Source organism: Leuresthes tenuis, unplaced genomic scaffold, assembly GCF_036924035.1.
Source record: "Leuresthes tenuis unplaced genomic scaffold, fLeuTen1.0.hap1 SCAF_1, whole genome shotgun sequence".
Taxonomy (NCBI): domain Eukaryota; kingdom Metazoa; phylum Chordata; class Actinopteri; order Atheriniformes; family Atherinopsidae; genus Leuresthes; species Leuresthes tenuis.
This window is the reverse complement of record NW_027325355.1, coordinates 3,678,921-3,704,049: the sequence shown is the minus strand read 5'-3', so window position 1 is coordinate 3,704,049 and position 25,129 is coordinate 3,678,921. Positions and strand designations below refer to the sequence as shown.

The window sequence follows — 25,129 nt, the reverse complement described above, 5'->3', positions numbered from 1 at the left end:
GTGGAAAGGGTGTCTGTTTCCCGGACATTTACTGGCAGCCTATTTCACAAGAGAGAAACATCTAAAACATCATGAAATGCTCAAAGTATTTGTTATAACACTACATAAAGAACCATATTCCCACTTCCGACCTGTAGTTACAGGACCACAATAAGCACCCACAGATACGTGAGTTTCCTCATTCACAGCTGAAACCTAAACCACCATCAGAGATTACATTTCATTCCTACAAAAAAAACCTTTCAGCCGTAGAAGCTGATGCTCAAATTTAGGTGGCATAAAAACTGAGCCTGTAATATGTGACCATTCCTGATGTGCCAGGCTGCGATTGGCTAAATGAACCACTCACAATGAATCAGCTAAATGAAGCTGCAGAAGATGTTTGTATGTATGCTTATTCTTTGCTTTGCTACCCGTAGGAAGTGTTGCATGTTCATTACAGCCAGCGTCACCTGATACTGAGACTACAGAAGCTCATCTCCAGCATTTCACACAGGAGACGAGTCAGAAATGTCAATACAAGAAAACAAGGAGATGTTTAACGTTTGAAATTCTAAATTTTGAGATATATGAGACGTTTTATGGGATATGTTCTCAAAGAAGTACAAATAAGACTTGAAATTATCAATTTACTGATATCAGTGAAATCTGTTGGTTTCCTTAAATAGGAAACTTTGTTTTTTTGAGTTGGACTCATTTGAAATTAATTGCATTTGATTTGTTTGGATTATGATTGGATTATAATGAATTGGTTTATACAGTCACCGACCACTTTATACGGTACACCTTGCTAGTAAAAGGTTGGAGCCATGATAGCATCACACAGTTGTTGCTGATTTGTCGGCTGCATTGAATTGAGACCCAGTGACTGTGGAGGCCATTGGAGCACAGTGAACTCATTGTCATGTTCAAGAAACCAGTTTGAGATGATCTGAGCTTTGTGACATGGTGCAGTATCCTGCTGGAAGTAGGTAGTAGCCCTTGGTTTATCTCACCTTCTGTCAGATCCTTGCTGTTTCTGCCATCATTATCATTCTCCTCTTCTGTCATTTTCTGGTTTCTTTGCTGTGTCGTATTTTTTCTTGTTGTGTTATTTATTTTTACCTGCGCTTTTTAATTATTTTCTTTATAAATATTTTAGCCACACATTATTTGACTGCTGCTGTTCCACATCTGGGTCCTCTACACCATATACATCAGAAACATGGTAAATCTGACTCATTTCAAAGCCAACAACACACTCTGACAGAAAGTAAACACAAACTGAGCAGTGTTGTGTCTGCAGGCCAGTGCAGCGAGGAGAGCCTTAACCTTTAAACAGTTGAAACTAAACAATCACTTGACAACAACATGGCCCCACACAGGACAACCTGCTCCTCAGCAGTTCACCTGCATCTCAAAGAGAAGGAACTCACCTCTGAGGACAGTAATGTCCACAGTTTGGTCAGAGAAGACGGATGGTTTTAAACAAAGTTTAAAGAAAGTTTTCAGTTTATTAATCTGGAAAAAACATCCAAACGAGCACGTGGCCTCAGGCATCACATATATAACACCTACTTTGAGTCTTCACCTCAAACTCAAACTATTCACATTTTAAATCATGTGACCAAAACACCATTTTGACCCAAAAGACCAGCTTGGTCAGAAACAGACGAGACCCAAACTACTTTAGCTTCAGCACTCTCAGCACTTTCATCAGCTGAGCTAGATTCACTCCTTCTGCTCAACGTGCTGCTTATCCTTCTGAAGATAATCAGACCATTGAACAGATACTGGGCCTCACAAAGGATCAGCTGCAAATCTCAGTCCATACTGGGGCCAATCAGAACTGTTTTGGCTGCATGAGCCACACAGAATCACACAGAATGTCTGAATGTCACAGCTCACTGGTGGATGTTGAAAGTAAGAAGATAAATTGTGTTGTCATGTTATAAGTAGAATCAGATATCTAATCTGCATAAGACACAACAAGCAGATCAGTGTTGACTGTCAGCTCTGTGCATTCATATCAGCACAACTCTCCTGTTCTCCGAATTATGAGATGTGGAAATAGTTTGATTTCCTTTTATTAAAGTATTTTACTGAAGCAGCTGATTCAATGAGCGGATTTAAGAACAGAAACAGGACGTGAGGCTTTTTTCTCGGGACTCTCAGTTCAGATACACATAAGCAGCAGCAAGCAGATATTTTGTAACATGACAGCGTAGGTAAGTGATGGTTATAGTCAGATTAAGTGTTATCATATTGTGCTGCACTATCATCTCCGTCATACCCACTTGTGGTTTGCTTTACAGGATGTTGCCGCCACATATGTTACAACACGGTCAGTCTTCAGCCAGCAGACACGATGAAGACAGCTCTGCTTGTTCTCTGTAAGTAGACAAAACAACTAATGATTATAATCAGAAACAATCCTGTGACTGATGTTTGTAAAGCCAAAAGTCAGATATGAGCGGACAAGCTCTCTGATTCAGCTGAAGATTTAAAGCGCGACACTTTGAGGTCTCAGTGACAGCTGATGAAGTAGAAGAAGTGTGTGACTCAGATGCATGTCTGTCACTGTGCTCACACTGTGGCTTAACTTTGATGTTTCAGTGTTGTTGAGCTCCTGCCAGACGTCTGCCAGTCATGGTAAGTTTGGACCCTTGTGTGTGTGTTTAAAGTGTCAGTTTAGAACTGGGCACGTGTCCGGATTACACTGTAAATATTAGTTTATTTGATACTCTTTTTGAGGAACTTTCATGCGTGCTGCCCACCTCTCATCACTTCCTGTCTGGCGGTTTGTTGCCTGCTGATGCAGTTTTTTTTTGCCAGTCATTTGTGGCAGACAAAAGGATCAGTTTGTTCGTTGCTTTTTTCCATCTATTGCACTTAAAACTTTGAGTGTACGGGCGGACTGATTTCATCTGCCTTAGGTGAGTAAATGTGTGTTGCTCATCACACACTCCTGCACTGCGCTGTGAAGATAAGGCCTCAGAAGCTTATCGACTTCCTGTTTTGTGAGCCTGACAGATGAGATCATTAAACAGCGCTAAGAGACGACGAGGCAACGCTGCCAAATCTAAAGTGACAGCTTAGTGTCACATGTTAACAGGTGTCACAGTAAAGGCCCAGAAATGCACACATGGGGATGTTTTATGTTCTATAATGAAGTGTTCTTGATGGTTGAATCTTGTATTATGCCTCATCCTAACAAACCACAATGCCGTATAAAACAGGGAAAAGTCCCTGAACGTACTGGTTCTCTTGACGCTGTTATTACATATCCCCATAATCCACCGAGATAATGAGATTAATTCAAACATAAAGGGTCAAATTTATGTGGCGGGACCAGTATGGTGATAAATGTGGATTAGTGAGAGCAGACAAAAAGGTAAAGCAAAGCTATTACCACCATCCCAAACTGGGTTTACACAAATTCGCCACAGAGGAGGCTCGAGACAATCTCATCGAAGTAACATGTTTATTCCACAATATAGAAATAAAAGGATCATTATTAAAAGCCGAGCAGCTACTCACACATATACAAAGAAAGAGGGACACAGTTTTCTCTGGCTCAACTCCCAGAGTTGAGAGACAGGCAGGGCAGTAGTCTAAAAAGAAAAGCACAACACAACATGCACGAAAAGAAGAGAAATTATACCACGCACCAACAGAAGACCACCACCCTGGAAATCCACCACCAGGAGCTGGCCGTGCCCTGTGCCAATTACAAAAGAAAGTTAAAAGATCAAAAGTAATAAATCAAGGTTCAATTACTTGAACATACAAAATAATCAACAATAGTAAAACATAAATCAAATCATTCCCGTCAGGTCACAGCAGATTGCCAAGGCGACTGCTGAACGGCAATACAGCTGACCTGGCGCTGGGACAAGCAGCCGACCAGAAGAGGCTACACAAAGTAGCCCGAGTCTGTAGAGTGCAGATGGACGGAGAGTCAGGCCACTTCGACTGGTGTCCTATTAAAACATGGAGGTTGAGCCCAAGCCAGCAACATACAGAAAAATAATAAAGAAGCTTTCTACCGTAAAGAATTGTTAGGAGCGGCATTCACACAGGGTGAATCGGCAACCCCGGAAGTCTGAACCCAGCAGGCAATCACCACAGAGGTGAGGGAGGGAGTTTTATGTGCCACCAGCCGGCCCAGTGATCAATAACAGACAGGCACTGACATAGTGCAGTCAGGGCCTACTGCCACATTTATCATGTAACATTTCACCACGATTTACTGTAATACCGGTAACTGTTACATCCCTTGTGTGTGTGTGTGTGTGTGTGTGTGCTGCAGGGTAAGAAAACACATCTAACCCTCTGACTCCACACCTCTGATCAGAAGTCTTCTGCCAACAATGAGATAAATGCCTGAGTGTGGATGACTAACACAAATGGAATGTTCCCAGGTTGTCTCAGTGTGGCGTCGGATGGGGCACCCAGACCTCCTCCACCTGCAGCGTGAAGTCGCTGAAGCCCGATGACAGCGGAGTGTATTGGTGTGAATCCAAACACAGAGACAGCAGCAACGCCATCAACATCACTGTCACTGGTGAGACTCTTTAATCTCCTCTAAAGACACACATCCAGCCACTTACAGGTGATACACATGAGCTGCTGTAAAGGAAACGGGTTACAACAAGGAGAAGTGAATCTCTGTGAGAGGATTCAGCTCAGAGGACACAGACCACAACCTTCACACGTTAACATGCAGTTCAGTTCAAATCTGATATTTGACAGCAACAAAAACACCAGAAATGCCAAGAAAGGCCAGAGAAAACATTTTAAAAGTTTATATTTCAGAGGTTCATCCATCCATCATCTGCCACTTATACAAAGTTGTCCAGGAGGGACACCCAGACATCCCTCTGCCCAGCGACACTCTCCAGCTCCTCCTAGGGGCTCCTGAAATGTTCCCAGGCCAGATGGGATATATGATCCAGCCTGCGTCTGACCCAGGTCTTTTCCCCACTGGAACTGCCTGGAAATATTTATGTTTTGGGGCAAATTCTGGCCTGGTACTGACTGAATTTTTCATTTGAAGTCATCACATCACAACACAAATGCAGATAAAACCTGGATCAGAAAGAACACGTTTCCAGGGTAACATACCTGCGCTCCACAGTGTACGGTGTCTGGCTCACCCACTCCCACTTCCCAGTCCTCCAATCAGACAAACCGACCCAGTAAAACCCAGGAACTGAGTGCTTGGGCACAAAGTCCTGCACAGACAGGAAGACAGAGACACATGTGGCAGAAGCTGCTGTGTTTGACAGGTCAGTGGATGAAGTGGAGCAGGGCTGGAACAGGGTATCAGTATGTTTTAAGCAGAGTCAGCCTCATCACATCCAGTTAGTTCAGACATAAATTCTGTTGCAGAATTGACTTTATTATTGCTCAGACCATTTTCAGGTGTACTTCTATCCTTTCATATCAAACATACAAAAAACACATATTTTCATGTTCAGATCCTGAATTTTTCCTTTATCTTTATTTTACTGCACTCATTTCAGCCTCCGGCATGTGTCGCTTTTGTCTCCAAGTCTCTTTTTGTCTTATTAATTTCAAAACAAACACATTTTTCAGAACGTCAACAACATTCAGTGATCCTGCAGAGTCCTGCCCTCCCTGTGATGGAGGGAGATGACGTCACTCTGAGCTGTCAAATAAAAAATGGAACAAAGACCACTTCCTCCAACCTCCCAGCTGCTTTCTATAAAGATGGCTCCTCCATCGGGACTGAGCCTACAGGTCACATGACCCTCCACCATGTTACCAGGTCTGATGAAGGCCTCTACATGTGTAACATCAGCATTCACAAAAAGTCTCCACCCAGCTGGCTGCTGATAAGAGGTAAAGATCAATGCTGGCAAATGAAAATATGAATCATATTTAGTTTTTCTTCCCCACTGCAGAACTCCATCTGTTGGGACACAGAATATACCGTAAGTTGGGCTTTATTTATTTGATATGACATGAGATCATGTTGGGTTAGACGTCAACATAATGCTTTCCAGTAAGAGTCCATCAGATAACCAGTGTCTGCACACATGTACAGTAAGTCTGCAGTAATGATAAACTGCTTCCACAGTATTTGGGAGTCTGTCGGGAACATTTAAGGAAGCGCTGCTGTACACCCTAAGTTCCACTCTTTCTCTGATCCCAGATGATTCCAAACCACCATTTCTGACAGTGTCTCCAGACTCGACTCAGCTGTTTGAGTATGACAAACTGTCCCTGAGCTGCAGCAACAACAGCAGCTCTCATGGATGGAGGATTCAAAGGTTCCTCTTGCATAACGGCATTCTGTCCAACTGTGGTAAGGGATTGGGGATCCAGAATTCTGCTGAATGTACCATAGAAATAGCCAAAAAGCAGGACTCTGGAATCTACTGGTGTGAATCTCCTGCAAAGCAGCGGAGCAACTCCGTCAACATCTCTATAACCGGTAGGACCAGTGGAACCCAAACCCATACAACACTCATTTACATGATTATTAACTTATTGTGGAGCTAAATTAGAACAGATGTGCAGTCTTCAATGTTTAAAATGTTTGCTCCTCTTTCTTTAAGTCTGTTTCCTCCCACAGGGCCCAGTCTGCTCTGATTAGGCAGAAATGTTTGCAACTGATTATAATTTGTGATGTACTTCTATCCTTTCATATCAAACACACAAAAAAACACATTTTTTCATCCTATGTTCAGACAACCCAGTGATCCTGCAGAGCCCTGCCCTCCCTGTGATGGAGGGAGATGACGTCACTCTGAGCTGTCGATCAAAGACCACTTCCTCCAACCTCCCAGCTGCTTTCTATAAAGATGGCTCCTCCATCAGGACTGAGCCGACAGGTCACATGACCCTCCACCATGTTACCAGGTCTGATGAAGGCCTCTACATGTGTAACATCAGCATTCACAAAAAGTCTCCACCCAGCTGGCTGCTGATAAGAGGTAAAGATCAACGCTGGCAAATGAAAATATGAAACATATTTAGTTTTTCTTCCCCTCTGCAGAACTCCATCTGTTGGTACACAGAATATACCATATTTATTTTTTACATGAAGTTGTTATCTGTACATCTGACCCATATCTTACTGCACCACCATGACATTTGAAGCACAACAGCTCTTCAACAAACCAGTTTATTTTTCTTCTGTTCTTGGCACAAAATAAAAAACTCTCAGCTGCAGTGCTTCCTTCCATTTGGTCTCTATTGTACATTTTGACAGCCTTCGAGATGAAATACCGGACTGACCAATCAAAAACCTGTTGGGTTCTCGAGCTTTAGTTGCATTTGCGGTGAGAAAGGTAAAATCTTCAAATCCTGGACAAGCCCCAAAAGGTTAAGAGCCTTTTTTATGGGTGTCTGAAACTCAAAGACTTTGTATGCTTATAAAAACAGAGCTGCACAAACAACCTTCCTGTTTGTTGTCCACAGGACACAGTGCTCCTCGTTTAGTCGGTACAGGATGACGTTTGTTTCGTGATGTGACTGTTAACGGATGGGATTTTAGAACTTCCGATGAGCTGTGTTTGTGTTTGTTTTTCTTCCAGCTCTCAAGGTTTCTGAACCAACGCCGACTGCGCTGGACGTGGCGCGCCACATCCTGGTCTGCGCTCCGTACCTGATCTCCACCGTCCTCGTGGTGTCTTTGTATCGACACAGACCAACAGGTAAAGCTCCACTCACACCGACATCATGGTGATTTAAAAACTCAAGAGTCAGGGGAAGTCTCCAAGTGTTCCACCAACATGTTTTTTATGAACAACCACCAACCAGCAATTTGTTGACTGCTTCAGTCATCTCAGCGATGACTGAAGCAGTCAACAAATTAGCACAAAGCAGCAGACCTGGGGATAATCAGGAGTGACTTTACTAACAGCACAGCTGCAGCTTATTGCTGTAAAATCATAACAGGATGTAACTATGACTGAGACACTGCTTCCAACTGAGCTCATTTAAAACTGTTACTTCATTAATCAAACTCCTGCTTTCACACCATCAGACTTCATTCTTCAGTTCACTTCATTATTTTTCATGCTTCAGTTAAAAGGTTGAGCTGATTATTAAGTCATTAAATTCTTTTAAATAATTATTGATAATAGTTATTGATAATAATTACTGTGAAACGCTGTACGTGTTACATTACAGTGATTTCAAATATTCAAAAGTAAGAAAAATGTTTTCTAAATTCTGCAGGAAGGAAACCACCTGTTTCCATGACAACGTCTCCACAAAATGAGGAAGATGAGGGACTGGACTATGATGATGCCGTGGCTCATATCACCACTGAACATCATTTCTGAAATACTGTCTTCAGCTGCACGTTCACTTCAAACAAAATGACTGTTTTGTGTGTCGTGTTGCTTTTTTTTTGGATGTTCTTCATCATCACAATAAAGAAATTACTTTTTAACTTTCTGAAGGGTGTTTTCTTTGGTGTGTGATGCTGGAAACGTTTGATCTAATTATTTAAACAGTATTTTCCAACAGTTTGAATTGTCATTTAATGCCTGAATCCTTTCAGGTGTTGTTTTTCCTCTGTGAAGAACTTTACTCCACCTCATATTTCTAAGTATGAGGTGTTCTGCCTAATTCCCCCAGCCGGAAGGAAAATTAAAATTTGAAAAACAGATCTTCTCTTGTAAAGATCAAAGGATTTATTCACATAGAATTCAGGTATGGTTCACGTTGGCGTGGTGGTTAGCACCGTCTGTCTCTGTGTGGCCCTGTGATGGACTGGCGAGGTGTTCCCTGCCTACATTCTAAATTCTGCCCTTAATTCTTACATGCATTGTACTCAGTGTTACTGTGTATAACCTGCAGATGGCCTCCTGCAAGATAGCAACATATTCTGTTTTTCTCTTTTCTCCCGAGGACATCGTGTGCTGTGATAAAGCTGCACTTTAAGGAGGATAGAAGGGGAGCTGGTACTTGCAGTCTGTGTAACCTTGACTGTGGTTGGGGAGGAAAGGTAGACTCGATAAGAACACTCAACTATACCCAAGGAGTGATGACGCAACAATGTGCATTATAACTGAAGTGTCTTTGCCTCAGTTGTCAGAACAACTCTGTATTTTGTACTGTGTTGTTCTCTCTTGCAAGATTTTATTCTAAAAGCCTCTTATATCCTCAGAAGAAAATAACTGACTCTGTGCATTACTAAAGTTTCCGTCACATCCACAAAACTACACATGAGGACATTGAGAGACTGGCTCTGAAATTGAAGCAGAATCTGACAAAAGATCTTTAAAAGCTGAACATTTCTCTTATTATTGGATCTGTGTTTAAGGTCTGAGTTTATGAGTACACAACTCAGTTTGTAACTAATTTCATATTTTTATTTTCAACAGTCATTACAGGGATTTCCTCTGACAGCTCTCTGCCTCCTTTAAGGAGATGTTCTTCAACTCTAAACCTAAATACTCCTCAAGAGATGATAAGTTCAGGTATTTCAAAGGGAAGAAAACAAAATGAACACGAAATGCTGGTGTTTTTTTAAGCAAGATAAGTTTATGGTTATGTTTATGTATTTAGCAGACGCTTTTATCCAAAGCGACTTACAAATGAAGATATAACAAGCTATATAAAAAGCTAACAATAAACTACATAGAAGGAACCCAATAGTCCGACTCTGTCAGAGGTGACAGAGTAGAGATAGGGTGCAGGCATAGAAGGAAGTGCAGAAAGATAAAGTGCAGAGATAGAGGGGGTAGGGAAGTACAAGGTAAGTGCTGGGATAGGAGATGCTCTCTGAAGAGCTGGGTTTTCAAGAGTTTCTTGAAGATAGACAGAGACGCCCCTGTTCTGGTAGCGCTCGGTAGGTCATTCCACCATCGTGGAACGACACATGAAAAGAGTTTGGATTGTCTTAGGCGTGGTGTAGGAGCTGCTAGACGACAATCCTGAGACCAACGGAGGGACCCAGTTGTGACATAAGCCTTTGCAAGAGCATTCAAGTAGATGGGAGCCGTTCCATTAAGCACTTTGTAGGCTAACAGTGACTTGAATTTGATGCGGGCGGCTAAGGGCAGCCAGTGGAGTTCAATGAACAGAGGGGTGACATGTTCTTTTAGGCTGATCGAAGAGCAGACGCGCCGCCGCGTTCTGGACCATCTGCAGAGGTTTCATAGTACAGGCTGGGAGACCAGTTAGGAGAGCATTGCAGTAGTTAAGGCGGGAGATGACCATGGCCTGCACCAGGAGCTGGGTGGCATGTTGGGTCAGGTATGGTCTGATCTTTCTTATGTTTAGTAATGCAAAGCGGCATGAATGAGCAACTATAAGTTCTGCATTTGTACACATAAACTTTAGATTACTCATTGTCTACGGTTAACTTTTAGTCTTTTGTAACCTGAGTTGCAGTAATTTACATCCTCCACTCAATCTGATAGCTGCTTAATACTGTGTCTTCTGAGCTGGCTGGTTTGGTGGTTCAATATCAACTACAAAACAAATGTAATGAAGTTTTAAAAAATGCAGCAAAAGAGATGGGAATAAATGGAGATCTGACACATTACAAACTACAGGACAGTTAAGATTAGCTGTTGTTTGCATGAAGATAAAACAGATTTTAAAGGTGTTGCATCTAACATTCAGAAACAGTTGGTGTAACTCTAGAGCATCAGAGCCTCTGACCAAAAGAAAAACTAATATAAACTTATTTACTTCAGCAGCTCATAAGGAACTTTATCTCGAGAGTGGCTGACTCTGGTCTTATCTCGTTCTGTGCTCGAGGCCTTTTAGGCCAAAGGATGTGAGCTCCTCAGATTACTGTGACCTGGATGACTTAGAATCTTCATCAACATGCAGTGTGTACTGATGTTAACTGTAAAGACATCCTTGACAGAAGACCTACTTGTTGTATGAGGACAGAGTGTGTGTCTTATATGGAGATGGAAGCCTGGTTCAAATATAGAAATAATTTCTTTGTATGTTACTGATTTAAATGTGTCCTCTCAGGAGCTGTGAAGTGCTGCCAATGTAACGGAGTAAATAGTTATCATTCCACTTGCGTTTATTATTGTAATATGGGAAGTTCTGCATTAAGTGTGGTATGTGTGGTATTGTCCTCCTTAATGCTGGCGTGGTTACGTCATCAGTTGCACCTGATGGACGTCAGTATTGGGACGGATGCGTCCGAGGTAAGTCGGTTCTTTGTTAGCAGTCTGTATGTGAGTTATTTTTTAAATTCCTTTATTAAGTATTTTCATTCCTCTGCAGCATGCGTGCCTGACCAGCATTCCCGTGTGTTTATACAGAAGAGAATAAACGGCCGGTGCAGGCGAAACTAAAACCAGTCTCAATTACTAAAAAACACAACGCAGGGTATCATTCAAGAGAATTGAACCTGCCAGTACCAAGGACTGGCATGGTTACACCAGTAAGAATGAGCGGAACTCTGCATTGATGGAGATGTGTCTCCCTCTGTTGGCAAATAGAGGAACTGCATGATGTCATAGAAGCGTTCAACTATAGGAAGAAGTGGAACTCTTCTAGTGGTTCCTGCAGAATCCTGACTGATGTGTGTGTGTCCCGTTACTTTAGAAAACCTAAACTTATAAAGGTCCATATAGTGACAATGTGTTCTGATAGTGTTGTATGAGTTTTATAAACTCTGAGGTGTCAAACAGAAGCTGTGAACATTACAAGTGTCACTGCTGCCATTCCTCCAGAAACACACCCGCTGCACCGGCTTCAGGAGCCAGTAGGAAGTTTGTCCGTCTCTGACGTCATCAGTAATAACCAATGGTAGAGCAGCTGAGAGTTTGGAACAAGCCCCGCCCCCTCATTGTCTTTTTCAGCCGGGGTGAAGCACAGAGATAAATCTTAAGAGGAGAACAGCCTCGTTCCCTCTGTTAAAGACACCTTTATGTCCACTAAATACAGTCTGAGGAGAACTCTGAAATGTTTCAGCTAACAGGAAAGTTGTCAACAAGAACAAACACAGGAGGCTTCATGTTTTTAAGTGTTAGCTACAGCAGAAAGTTTTCAGCAGTTTGGAGGAGCAGACAGGAGTCCAGCAGCTGAGGAGTGAACCCCCAAAAACTGATTCAACACGCCTAAAAAGACAATATATAGAAACTCAAATGTCCGCTACATTTGGGATGTTTTCACTGCTGTACTTAGTGTCAAGCAGCCGTTTAAAGCAGCAATTGATGCCTTCGCTCTCACAGCCTCCAGACTCCTTTGAGAAAACCTCTAATTTTAGCTTCCTGGACACCACAGTTGTTGGTCTGTTTCTGTGACTTTGGTGTTTAACATGTTGGTTAAAACATCAAAGTCACACATTAAGAGGCAAACTACCCCACTGAGGCAGCAGCAGACCAACGACCAAAGCTTAACTTTGGAAGGTAAAATAGCTGGTTTTCTTAACAGTCTGATAACCGAGGCCAGAACGACCAAATGAACAAATATATCCGTGAAAATAGTGTAAATTTATCCGTAAAATGATCCGGACTAACCCCTTCATGCAGTCACTGTATTTTCAGATAGTTTTTTTTAGCTTTAGTAAAACAGGTTTTTGTCAGGATTTTACATCAGATGGCTTCTCTCCTTCACTCTGTGCATATATTGTATTGTAATAAAACCAAATTATCAATAATTTTCTTCTTATTGAAATATTTGTAAATATATGTCACACTTTGTGGAAGGTTCTTGGACATATATGTCTGGTCTTCACTGTCTGCAGACTGCTGATTCTACAGAGTGGCATGTGTTGCCTGTTGTCATTGTCCTCACCCATCACTGAGATTTTTTCTGCCAAATTCATTTATTTTTCTTCTTTTGTCCGTAGCTATTCCTGACTAGAACCGAGTGTGTGCCGGTATTCTGTTTAAGATAAATACATAATTGTCTTTAATAAACCAAAGAGGGAGATGAGGTTAAAGAATCTGGCCAGCGCCTTCAGTTTAAGTTGATTTAAGAACTACAAATCACTAGCACATAAGATCAGGAAGGTTTTCCTGTTCAGCATCTTTTACAAATCAAGCTTAAGAATAATGTCAGCAGTGGTCTTAAGGTTAAATTCAGGTAAAATCTAAGAGCAGAAAGGAGTTTGGTGGACATGAAGTGTACACTTTATTAGGTCTTTATGCAGAACAAAAGCATGGAGTTTTAATTTCAGCTTAATCAAATATTTCGTGGAACGGGGCTGAGGCAGTAACCAAGAAGCCATGAACAATTCGGGAGAGATTAGACTTTTATCTGTATTGTATTTAATCCTGAGTATCAGGAGATCAGTATGTTTTCTTTCCATGTTCACCTGTTCGTTCCAGAGTGTCCACTCATAAAATCGAACAATTGTTCATGTCTGAATCTTACCACAAAGTCACCTCGGCTGAGGTTATTGTGTTCTGATTTCAAATGAAGGACGGATTGAGCAGAGTCTGAAGTCTTTAAGGCTGAATAAACTTCTTTAGGAAACCCACTTCTTAAACTCGGGCCTTGTGTGCTGGTTAACAGCTTAACTACAATCAGGCATTGAGTCGGATTCAGGTCCAATATTTTGGAAAATAATATGAAGATTATTTTATCAGGAATATGTGTGAACTGGCTTATTGAAGCTTTGAAGAGCAGAGTCTGATGTTTTCCACTTTCACCTGTGTCCCCTGTTCTCATGAGAACGTACATGAGCTCTGTGACTAAACTGCTGATTCATGCAGATGATAATTTTCCAGCTGTGGAAAAATTCTGAAGTTTATTAAATGCTGACTTTAATTGAATCATCTTATCACAGAGAAACATCTGTCTGTTGATACTTCTGATCACTTTGTGGGTAACTCGGTGCTCAGGTGCTGCATGAGTTTTGCTTGCTTTAGGAACATGTTGCACTGTTTGAAAACTGTATTTTGAGTGCAGTTTATTCCTTTGCATGTCGTTAGGTTTTTTTAATTTTTAATTTTAAACTTAAATAATTCTTAATCTCAACTCTAAACAACCCAAAGAGATTGACTTCAGGGCTGTTGCACAACGGTTGATGTCACTCATGAAATTTCCTACAGCTGCTGCTGCAGCACAGTGAGAGAAAAAGTTTTCTTTGTTTTTTTTATTCACTCTGGCTAGTTGATAGGTGTGCAGACTCTTATTTAGAAGTAGTCCACCTGGAGTAGGCTGACTACTCTGTCTGGTTTAATATCTGCTCTCAGATGAGTTTCCCTCAGATTTAACACACAGGAAACTGTCTGCAGTCCTGAAAACTTAGCTGCTTGTCTCTGGCTGTGTGTGATCACTTTGATCAATAATAAATTGCAATGAAGATCACATAGAATATAACTAATTAAATGTTGAGTAAGTTATAAGGATGAGTAACAAGATTTCTGAAATGTTCTTTACACTGGTCAACTGATGGTAGATAAATCTTTTAGCAGCAAAGTAACATAAAGTATGAGGAGCAACAAAAGCCAGTTTATTGAGTTGATATTGGAGTTGGAATTTTGGCACTCGAGGACAAGAATGGTGAGCATGAACGGAGCATTATGCACTGTCACTTCCTGTCTAAGCTACAGTAAGTGTATTGTGTACAGTAACAACAACATTCATTTTGACAATCCAAAAAGACTCTGTTGTGCATTTCTTGTTTTATTCTAAAATATAGTGTTTCATTCACTGATGTGCACTGACGTGTGTCGGTGAGGCATTTTCATCACATATGCTGTGACGTCTTTGTGACGTATTAGAACCGAGGTTATAACCTGGAGTCCTTCAGACCAAATCTCTGTCACTCCCTTCACATCCCAGGTGAGACATTAGGGGCCCACAGTGACACCCATCCCGGGGGCTTCACTGTGTGGTGGTTGTAGGCCGTTGTGAGTGTGTGTGTGCATGCGTGTGTAAGTGTTTGTGAATTTGTGAGCGCACGTTATTATACGTGCATGAACGTGTTTACCTGCACGTGCATCTGCTACAAATACTGAACTGTAACACTGATATTTAGCAGCTCCTCAGTTACAGACAAAAGAGGAAACACAGAATGTTCCACATGTGGAAGCTGCTGTGTTGTGTCTCCTTTGGGTTTTATATGGCTATAAAATGACGTGAAGATTGACACTGAGATATTTTAGCTCTGTGGCGCCATCTGGTGATGGAATGCAATATAACACAGAACCTCTGATCAATGAATGGATTGCACTGATATAGCACTTCTCTTGTCTTGCTGACCACTCAGAGCTTCACAGTGAGCCTCATTCACATTCTCACACACAGTCACACAGAAAATCACCGGGCTTCCTAATGATGGACAGCTGCTCCTACTGAACCCAAACCTCATCTAATCCCTCTGCTGTGATGCTTTACTGAGCCCACTGTACCCTGGACTCTTCAACATCAAAAGTCCATCTACTGTTGATTTATAAAAGATATCATTAAGATCTGTAAGGAAAGAAGGAAAATCGTGCTCACTGATAACTTTCCAGTGGATGTATGTGTGTGTAAGATTGGTTTAAAGGTGTAAAGTTAGGGTTAAATGATGAATGTAAAGCTGTTGGTGGATGGAGGCTGGAGTTGTTTGCTGTCAGTTGGTAAAAGCTGCTGGTGGATTTGTTTGCAGGCAGATGGTGGAGACAAAAGTTGTTACTGATTTTAAAAAAAAAGAAAAAGAAGTTATTTATCAAAACTTAAATGTCGGAAATAACTTCCAGATTTGATCATATTTAACCATTGAACTCATATTTGTGTCAGACAGATTATTTGCTACCAGATAGATTTCTTAGATATTTTTTAGATGCTTTGGTTCATGTAAATGTCATAAAGGGAAGGATGCACTCCAGTCCCAGAAGACACATCCACAGTCAGAAGCCCGTCTTTAATTGTAAAGACAATTCATCTGAAAGAGTTGCATCTTGTGATAGAGACAGATGGCACTTTGTGGTAAATCTGTAGGAGCTCCTCCACTGAGTGGTTGTGAATCTTCAGAGGGCCGTCGTCCTGCAGCAGAGACCTGGAGGGCTGCAGGCCACAAATGACACTGCCCACTGACACTTACTGAACAACATACTTTTATATTCCTACTCAGCAAAATGTAGAAAAGTTTCACTGTGACCACTTTGATTCTCTCCATTACATCAGATTTCCTGTGGCCACCACCAGGACAATCAGCAGAAATGCTTTGTGTGAACAGCCTTCCCCAGTGATGCAGATAAACGGGGATTACAGAGCCGTGCCTGTATTCAGACTGAATTCATAGCACATACTAGTTCATAAAGTACAAAGGAGACCAAGAGGACAATGAAAATACATGTGAATGGTGCGGGAAAGAACCCACCCAGACAATTCGGACCCCATTATTGAAAATGCACATTTTCAGGTCATTTTACCAACAACAATCACAAGAAGTTGAGAGTAGCGATAAAAATATTTTCATTCAACCCAATAAAAGATGTAGAATGTCCAGAAATCTCATTGTTAGAAATCCAGTTACTTTCTCAAGCTGTTCCTGTGATTCTGAACTCTCTCAAACATGATGCATAATTATGGAATGATGTTTACGTTTTGTCAGGCATCAGCAAAGAAGTGGGGAGCAAATATTTCCAGACTTAATCATTTAGTTGTAAAAATAAAAATAATTCTTTCTCCCCGTCGGGGAATCGAACCCCGGTCTCCCGCGTGACAGGCGGGGATACTCACCACTATACTAACGAGGAGATGACGTCTTCACTGTGATGATGCTTTCACGGCGGGTCAGAAATTCGAAAATTAATAATTTTTGAGGGAGACCATTGCTTATATCTGGTGTACTGCCTCCGCAGGGAATCCCATCTGTTCTTCATCTCTTTCGCTGACAGACAAAGTCAAACTGTGAGCAAAATCATATTTATAAAGTGCAAACAGAGGTTATGTGTTATAAATTCAGCATATTATTAATTAAAAAATAATTAAATAAATTAAAAAGTACCAAACAAAGCTGTTATTCAACCATGAACAGCTATGAGTTAACAGTATCATATCACTTGTATATCTTTGATTTTGTTGGACTTTTAAGCTTTGTGTCTTAAAATATTCCATAGCTGAGTGCTTCTGTACAGCTCAGAGGAACATAGAGATTCATACCAGATATAAGTGTCTCCCCAACCTGCTGCCAGAGCTCTGCTTTTACAGCTTAGTTGGCGTTGTGTTTTTCAGTGATGTCATAAAGAGCTCGTCTCTCTGAATCATGGTTATCAGCAGGTCCTCAGTTTATTCACTCCAGATGGGCAAGTTTCTGTTAAACTCTTGCTTGTGAAGCGATGCGTGATGCAAGAAGTCAGACATTTTGCTTCAGGGAGACATAAATAGTGAGAGAGCAACACTACTGTCTTGATGTGTTATCAGTGGTGCAACGAATGCTGGATCATATCTCTGGTCTGCTACCTGCTCATGAGTTTTGCTTTTAAATTGATCTCTTATTTCTGTTTTTCACTTTCTTGTCCCTGGTGGTTCCTGCAGGAATCCTCACATGCCTCTGCAGTTATCTGAACCTTTAAAAGGTGGATAAGCCACGAATGTCAGGGAGGGTTGCTGCTCCTGCAGTTAGATTTTTACTGTCGTTTCCTTTGCCTCTTTTGTTTCTACTTGCAGTTGAGTTGCTGACAGGGCAGGAGGGTTGACAGTATCTGGGTTCATGGAAACACATGAGTCAGTTACAGAGTACCACAGCTTCTGAAGGTGCTGCTTAGGCCCGACACCTTTTTAGATTGAAACAACTTTCAGAGAATTGGTTCAGCATTTCAGAGAGGAGATATACTTCCTGATGACACAGCACTCACTGTTTTGGTTAAATAAAGCTGCCTCACCTGTAACTGCTGTGCTTTTCTTGCACAAACTGGGCGTGCACTGGACTGCCTGCAGTCCTTGCCCAATAGAGAAGGTTGGAGAACTTTGAAACAACCACCACCCTGTGCTGTTGCACACCTTAAGACGTGTTTTCAGGAAGAATGGGACAAATGTGGGTCCACACCTGTCAGCTGTGGACAGGGCAGTAAAAGCTAAACTGGATAGATAAGAAATCTTTAACACTTGGACAATAGCAGTAAATAATAACAGCAGATTATGATGGCTTTGAGGGAATAAAAATGGTTTAATAACAACAATAAATCAAATGTACATTTGTGGTAGAAATAGAAATAAACATAGTAACATAAAGTGTGAATACTGATTATATTCATTCTATATTTTATTTGTTCTTTAACCACAACAACAGTAGAAAGTGTATGGAAATAATATTTACAAACACACATGAATACACAAATGCATGCATTCATACATTAATAATATAATACATGTTTCAAAGAGAGTGAAAAATAAACAAGATCAAATTAAATGAATAATATGTAAAAAAAAAAAATACAAAAAAAGGAGACAGAAAGACAGGACTCTTCTTTGAGCTTCAAACATATTTGATTTCCATCAACTGGTTTGATTCATATGCGATTAAAATCATTTGTTTCTGCATTCTCTTTGGATTGAGACGTGAGTTTAGTTGTCAGACTTGGTTCTGGAGGTCTTTACCTGTATATAAAAGCAGCACACTTCAACAGACCCAACGCTCTGACGTATATGCTTAAATAATACGTCATAGTTGTGTTGTGTAGAAAGTCAGATTGTCCCTTTTTGTCCCTTTGTTCCTTCTCCTGTGATCTGTTCTTTATGATCCAGAAACAGTCTGATGTCCTGTTCACGTTTTTCACCATGTCAAAACACAGACTTGGGCTTGAGAAGCCTTGTTTAACATTTATTCTGTTTTACCCTGAAAAGGCCATGTAATACAACCTGGGAGTCTCTGAAAGGATTATTTCTGATCTCTTGGTGGGAATAAAACAAAAAAGATGTGAGACTCAACACAGTCTGAAACTGAACTGTTTAACAGTGACTTTGTGGACATGCACAGCAATAATCTAACCTTATCGAACAATAAACTTACTTCATATAAGATTTCATTAGGTCAAGTTTATTCATATAGCACGTTTAAAAGAACAAAAGTTGGTCAAACTACTTCACAGTCAATAAGTTTACAGCCGATAACACGGTAATAAAATAAATGTGCAAGAACCAGTGAAACAACAATAAATACAGAAGATGACGACATTAAAAACAAATTCTACATTTGGATGTCATACTCTACTTGAGTTGAAAGCCAAGAAGAAGGGGTGAGACTTCATAAATATCTCTACAGTCTGAGCAGAGCGTATATGGAAAGGTTAAACTGTTCCACAGGTTTGGAGCAGCCCCTGAAAAAACCCCTCTGAGTTTTAACCTGGATGTTGGAATACTGAGATGCTGGAATATCCATCTTATCCACCTTAAAAGAGCTCTTAAGAAGATCACACACAGATTTCTAACAGCAGAGCGACTGTACGGAGCCAAAAGGCCAAGAATGTCACTGTCAGGTGGATTTGATCCTCCAAACCAAATCACTTCAGTCTTACTTTCATTGAAATTGAGAAAGTTTGACTTCAACCGGATTTTAAGGTCACTTAGACAATTAAGTTACGACTGCAGTCTGATTTAATCGGTAAGGCGGCCCGAATGTCTTCTGTAAAACATTGGAATGGAATATTCAGCATTATTACTGGTTTACCGAGTCACAGATAGAATTTTCCGTACCTGTAGCTGTTTACATTTAACAGAACACACCACTTAATTAATGACTCCTGCCCACATTACTTACCCCTACGCAGCTACAATGACTGTGGCATCACATCCATGTTCCTGACAACACAAAGCTCTGCTCTGATGCCTGTCTGGCTCTTAGGGTGTCTCTTCATTTTCTCCGTAGACTAACTGTTCTATGTGGACTTTTTGGAGGTCTTCTGACAGAAACAAGCAACCTGATCAATAAAAAAACAAGTCCAAAACAAATGTTTGGGTTCTGAAACAAAAAGAGAAGCCATAAGTTGGACCTGCAACTCTGCTGCTCTCCAACACATGCTCAGGGATCAGTGTGACCCAGTGCGTTGAGGTTTGTGTTTTATTTAGTGACTTTGGTTTTATATGCGTCTGTACTCTTGGTTTTTCCTTGCCTCACCTGTGTCCTGGTTTCCATTTAGTTTTTAGTTAATCCTGCTACTCATCCTCCCCCCGAGTTGTCCTCAGTTCCCCTGTTTGGTCCTCAGCTCCACACTCACCTGTTGTCAATCGGCAATCTTGTTGTCTTGTAGTTATCCTGTGGTTTATTTGGTCATTTGTTGTTTATTAGTTTAGGTTATCCAGCTTGGCTGCACCTTTTGTTTCTTAAATAAAGTCACCAGTTTCTGCATTTGGACCCTCTATTTTCCACCAAGCTGTGACAACAAGATGCTGTGAAAACTCCAGTAGTACGTAATTGTCACAGTTTAGTCATCCAACCATCAGTAATTTTCCATTGATCCTGCTTCTGCCCCACTCAGCCTGTCAGCCACACACACCTCATCAGTTCACTCCACTCACCTCTGCACACAGCTGCCTCTCATCACATGCAATCAGCCCAGCATATAGTCACCAGCGCCACACTCTATCCTTTGCCAGATTGTTCTTTGCCATGCAAGTCTTTCCAGCGTTCTCCTGCCAGCCTTCCCGGTACCGACCTCGCCTGTCCCTGATTCCCTGCTTCGTCTGCCTCCTGGTAATTCGACCCAGCTTTCTGTCCCTGACCAAGAACTTTGCCTCTCCTCTCCTGATTCCTGTTTGCCGGTTTCTAAACCATTTGTCTGTCTGCCAGAGTTTCAGTAAAGCCTTGAACTTTTTACCACTGTCTTCTGACTCCTTTGTACTGCAATTGGGTCCATACACCACCCGTTACAGTAATAATAACAAAATAACAGAATGTCTCGGATCTGTATACTCCGCAAGCTTAATACAACAATCCCTTCCTCAGAATATGACCTTATTTGGGTTAAGGTAATCAGAAAATGCTGTTTACATCCAAATGTCTTATTAGGATAAAGCTTTTATCAGATTAATAAAATAATACTGCTTGTGTAAACAGCTGCTGAGAGTATTTCTTGGACAAGAGGAGACTCTTTATACTAAACTCAGCCCAGACTCACTGAGGTACCAAATGACCTGAACCCAAAGGCAGGATGCAGAGGTTCTTCAGTGAATGTGGTGTTGAAGGTGTGGAGGTGGATCAGTGTGTCAGAGGAGACTCTGTAGAAGGACAGAGTGCCAGCAGGACGGTCCACATACACTGCTGCTCTGTTACAGACAGAGGTGGAGGAGGGGATGGCTGTTCCTCCCTTACTGTGCCAGGCAGAGTAACGACCGATATCAGCACAGTCCAGACTCCAGGACTGATCATTCCTTCCAAACACATTGTCATTTCCTCTCCTTCTGACTCCTCTGTAACTCACTGATATACGAACCTCTCCTCTCCACTCAACCTCCCAGTAACAGCGACCAGTCAGAACATTTCTACACAGCAGCTGAGGAGAGAAGTCAAATCTCTCAGGAAGATCAGGATACATTTGGACCTCCTTCACATGTGTCACCTTCTTGTTGTTGTCTGACAGTTTCAGTTTTCTGTTCACTGTGTTTGTGTCGATTGTGAGTTGACAGGAATCTGATGGAGAGAACAAACACAATCCAGCTGCATTAATTTCAGAAAATAATAATTCAACGTGATTAAAAGAAAATGCCATGAAATTCTTTTTGAACTTCCATATAAAGCACATATCCGTGTCGTGAAAGTTTTCATAAATAAAAAAAGTCTTGACAGAACACTCTAAGCAATTCTACAAAATTATTTTCAATTAATAGTTACAAAACATATGAAGTACTTGAACGTCCAGCAACTCTACTTTGCTTGACGATTCAGGAGGTGCCGTTATCTGAGGAGGCCTCCTGCCACAGCAGCTTCCAGCAAAATAAGTAGAATGATTACGTGCACAAAAAGTTTTCCTTCTAAAAGCAGAGAAAGTCTGTATCTACATGCAATAAAAAACACAAAACTGTCTGAGTGGCTCTAGCCCTTCATCGGTTATCAATTAAACAGTCCAGCTGTGTGCATAGGCAAACCATATGTCAGCTAAAGGCTAGGCTCAAATACAAGCTACTGCTGTAACGGCAAAACAGAGCGACTTCACAAATGTTTAAAAACCATGCAACATTAAATTATCAATAAAGTACAGACTATAGAATAGAATGTTGCACAGTCGTAACAAGTATTTATGCAGGTAAATGTGTTAGGAGTCTTATGTGAGAGTCTGATATTCACATATACAGAAAGTGTCTTCAAAACTAAAGCTGCATTTGGAAAGTGGTAAATGTCATGAAAAGGCTCTTTTTGTCGCTCTTCCTGCCGCCCTCGACTGGTATAACAGGCTTCTAGTAACAAAGTGCCAAAAGATACTGTTTAAAATGTCTCTTTGCTAAGTTGTCTGTTATGTGTCGACACAACACTGGCTCATCCCTTGAGTTAGGAGGCTTTTTACGATTGAATGATTCAAAGGAGTTAAGTGGCTTAATGAAGAAAAGAAAAAACTCAGGTACAAGGACTGGAATGAAAATGAGTGAAAAAGCAGAAAATGTCCAAAGAAAAACTCTGAAAGACCTTCAGAAAGCCTTCAGAAACTATTGATCAGGACCACTTTAAAGAAGACAGGACAGTCAGGCTGCTTGGAAGGAAACAGAACAAAATGAGGGCTGGATCAAGTCTGTTGCACAAAGCTGCATCATTTCCTTATTTATGGACCCTGATGAATACTAATGAAAGTGTGATGTGACAGTTTGTTGGTGACTGAATGTGTGCTGCTTTGTTGCCTTGAATCAACTAAAAAACACACTTACACTTCCTCAATCCCGGTGTCAACCACTGTTGTCCAGCAGGCTCCGACCTGAAAGGATGAGGGGGGTCAGAATAAGGTTCAGTTTAGTCCAACATCCACTCTGTTAATGAATCGGACCGCTGACATGATGTATGTTCAAGCATCTTTTCAGCATCTATCAGCTCTTCCTGCGGACAAGGTGAGCTGCAACAACTTAATCTGCTCAAAGATCTCTGTTCAAAGCCAGGGTGTCACAAAGCTAATATTCACAACAACACAACGAACAGTGGAGTACACTAATGTTTTTCTATGTCCAAACACAGCTACTGATGAATATTTACTAGCTTTCACTCATGTATGTGTTACCAAAAAAAAAAACAAAGCACTATACTGTGACAGCATGTTGCCATCAATCATCTGATTCTCACATATGTCACTTTGCACACGTAATTACACACACAAGGGGTTTGTAGCCACAAAAGTGATGAAAGATCCTGTCCGATGTGGGACCACAATCACAAGCTCACCGGAGTACTTTTCAGAGTCATTTTAAAGAAAATATTGGAGCTACTCGCCACTTGAGAAAGAGACAAAGGAAAGGAACACAAATCAGCTCCCCACTGTGCCAACTGCTGTTATTCTGGGTGCTGTGGTCACTGTCTTGTAGCCTGTGTTACAGTTAATTATATATAAAAAAATCATCAGCAACTGATTTTTTAGGTTCATTGGCAACATGGCAAGCTATTCCAGATGAATATCAGTTATCAACAATTTCATTACTCCTTTGTGATTATTGGTTAGCTTTTGTAAACACTCTCAGAGCTGGTTTCGTGTGTTCAGCTGATCTGCATTCTGTGTGCTGGTCAGTCGCCACCGTTCCACAACTGAGTGCACAAACAGCTTCAGTTACAGTGTTATTAGTGGCCAGTAGGATTTGAATTACCTCCAAAACATGAGCTATTTCTTATTCTGACTCACTCTACTGTTTCAAAGTTGCACTGCCAAACTATCACCTTAATATGAGTCATTTCTACTGTTGGACGACCGTATGAGAGGATAGTAGCAAGTTGTTCATGTTTTGTTTGGTTTCTGACAAGGGAACGAAGAACAGAGGGCCGAGGCGAGGGATTCACGGTTCACCTCCTGCAGGTATTAGTTTTGTTTTAGGAAATCTTCTCCTTTGTGACCCCTTACATGAATATTGTCATGAACCGGCAACGCCTCCGTTGGTGGAGCATAGCGTCGGTTAACGATAACGTTTCATAGTCCCTCCTATAGTGGAGCGATTTTGTGTTGTTTAACCCTGATTTCTGCATCCGTTAAAGGAGAGCCTTGCCGTATTGTTAAAGTTTCATAGAGCCTCCCGTTGAGGAGCGTTTTCTGTTGTGTATTTTTGCCCCGTTATTGGGAGCACGTCATCTTTTGTTTAATTCCACCTCATCAGGAGAGCGTGATCCTTTGTTCGTAATCTTTAATAGCCTCTTCTGTTTACCTCCTAGTGTGGAGAGTTTTTGGTTTCATAAGTTTCATAGCTGCACTCTCTGGCACCGTAATTAGCAAGGAGAGTGCCCCAGGATTTTCACAGCCTAATGCTTTGCTCTGCTCTGGAGAATCTCCAGTGGTTGTGTTAATAAACCATCTTGTTCTGTGAAATCCCGGCATCTGTGTCCTGTGTCCATCTGGGCCTGACAAATATCTGCTGTTTATGTTTAGTTCTGAGAAGGTAGAAGGTTCCTACTGACTGCATGTGATTGTGCATGTAACAATAATATTAAGCATAAAGCAAAAAGAGAAGAACCAGGTGAGGGACAGAGAACATGTTTCCAGCTCTTCCTCCTCTATCAGACATTGTGTGTGGCTGCAGCAGGCCTCTCCATACCCGAGTTTGTGTGGATCCTTCAGTGCAGCCGTCAGCAGCTTCACTCCTGAGTCTCCTGGATGGTTGTAGCTCAGGTCCAGCTCTCTCAGATAGGAGGGGTTGGAGGTCACAGCTTCAGCCAGAGAAGCACAGCCTTCCTCTGTGATCAGACAGCCTGACAGGCTGCAGACACAGAAAACAACACAGAGACTCTGAGAGAACTGCTCTGAAAATGAAGCTAATCCTGGTCAAATGTTGACCACTAAATAATAGTCAGAGGATCACGTCAGCCAATCCAAATCATCATGAAAACAACAGGTGTCATCACAATTTGTCCCAAAGTTGTTGAAACATATAAGTCTGAACTAAAATGATGGATGAACATTAACAAGCTAAAAGCCACTGCCAGAGAGGCTCACAATATCTAAATATGTTGCAGATCAAAAGAGAACATAACAAGAGCATAATTTATACTAAAATAAATCAAACAGAAAGACTAATATCAGACAATAATCAAAAGGTCTCAAGGAAATAAACAACCTGATATGATTCAATATGATTT

The 25,129-nt window shown here is 41.2% G+C and overlaps 2 protein-coding genes and 1 non-coding gene across 3 annotated transcripts in view; 1 reads left to right on the top strand and 2 right to left on the bottom strand.

Moving 5' to 3' along the window:
• The window catches only part of LOC140314142 (uncharacterized), a 206,422-nt gene that overhangs the window by 172,882 nt on the left and 8,411 nt on the right, over positions 1-25,129 (bottom strand). Inside the window, exon 7 of the mRNA XM_072395081.1 lies at positions 24,589-24,750. Within this exon, the coding sequence (XP_072251182.1) occupies positions 24,589-24,750 (162 nt within the window). The remainder of the gene's footprint in view (positions 1-24,588; positions 24,751-25,129) is intronic.
• LOC140292771 (high affinity immunoglobulin gamma Fc receptor I-like) lies at positions 2,196-8,311 on the top strand. Its single transcript, XM_072379492.1, has 9 exons — positions 2,196-2,203; positions 2,295-2,372; positions 2,596-2,631; positions 4,404-4,546; positions 5,581-5,847; positions 6,161-6,442; positions 6,699-6,944; positions 7,548-7,667; positions 8,194-8,311. The coding sequence occupies exons 1-9, from the start codon at positions 2,196-2,198 to the stop codon at positions 8,298-8,300; spliced, it is 1,287 nt and encodes a 428-aa protein (XP_072235593.1). The 3' UTR covers positions 8,301-8,311.
• On the bottom strand, positions 16,563-16,634 carry trnad-guc (transfer RNA aspartic acid (anticodon GUC)). The gene has a single exon. It is a non-coding gene; the product is annotated as a tRNA-Asp (tRNA).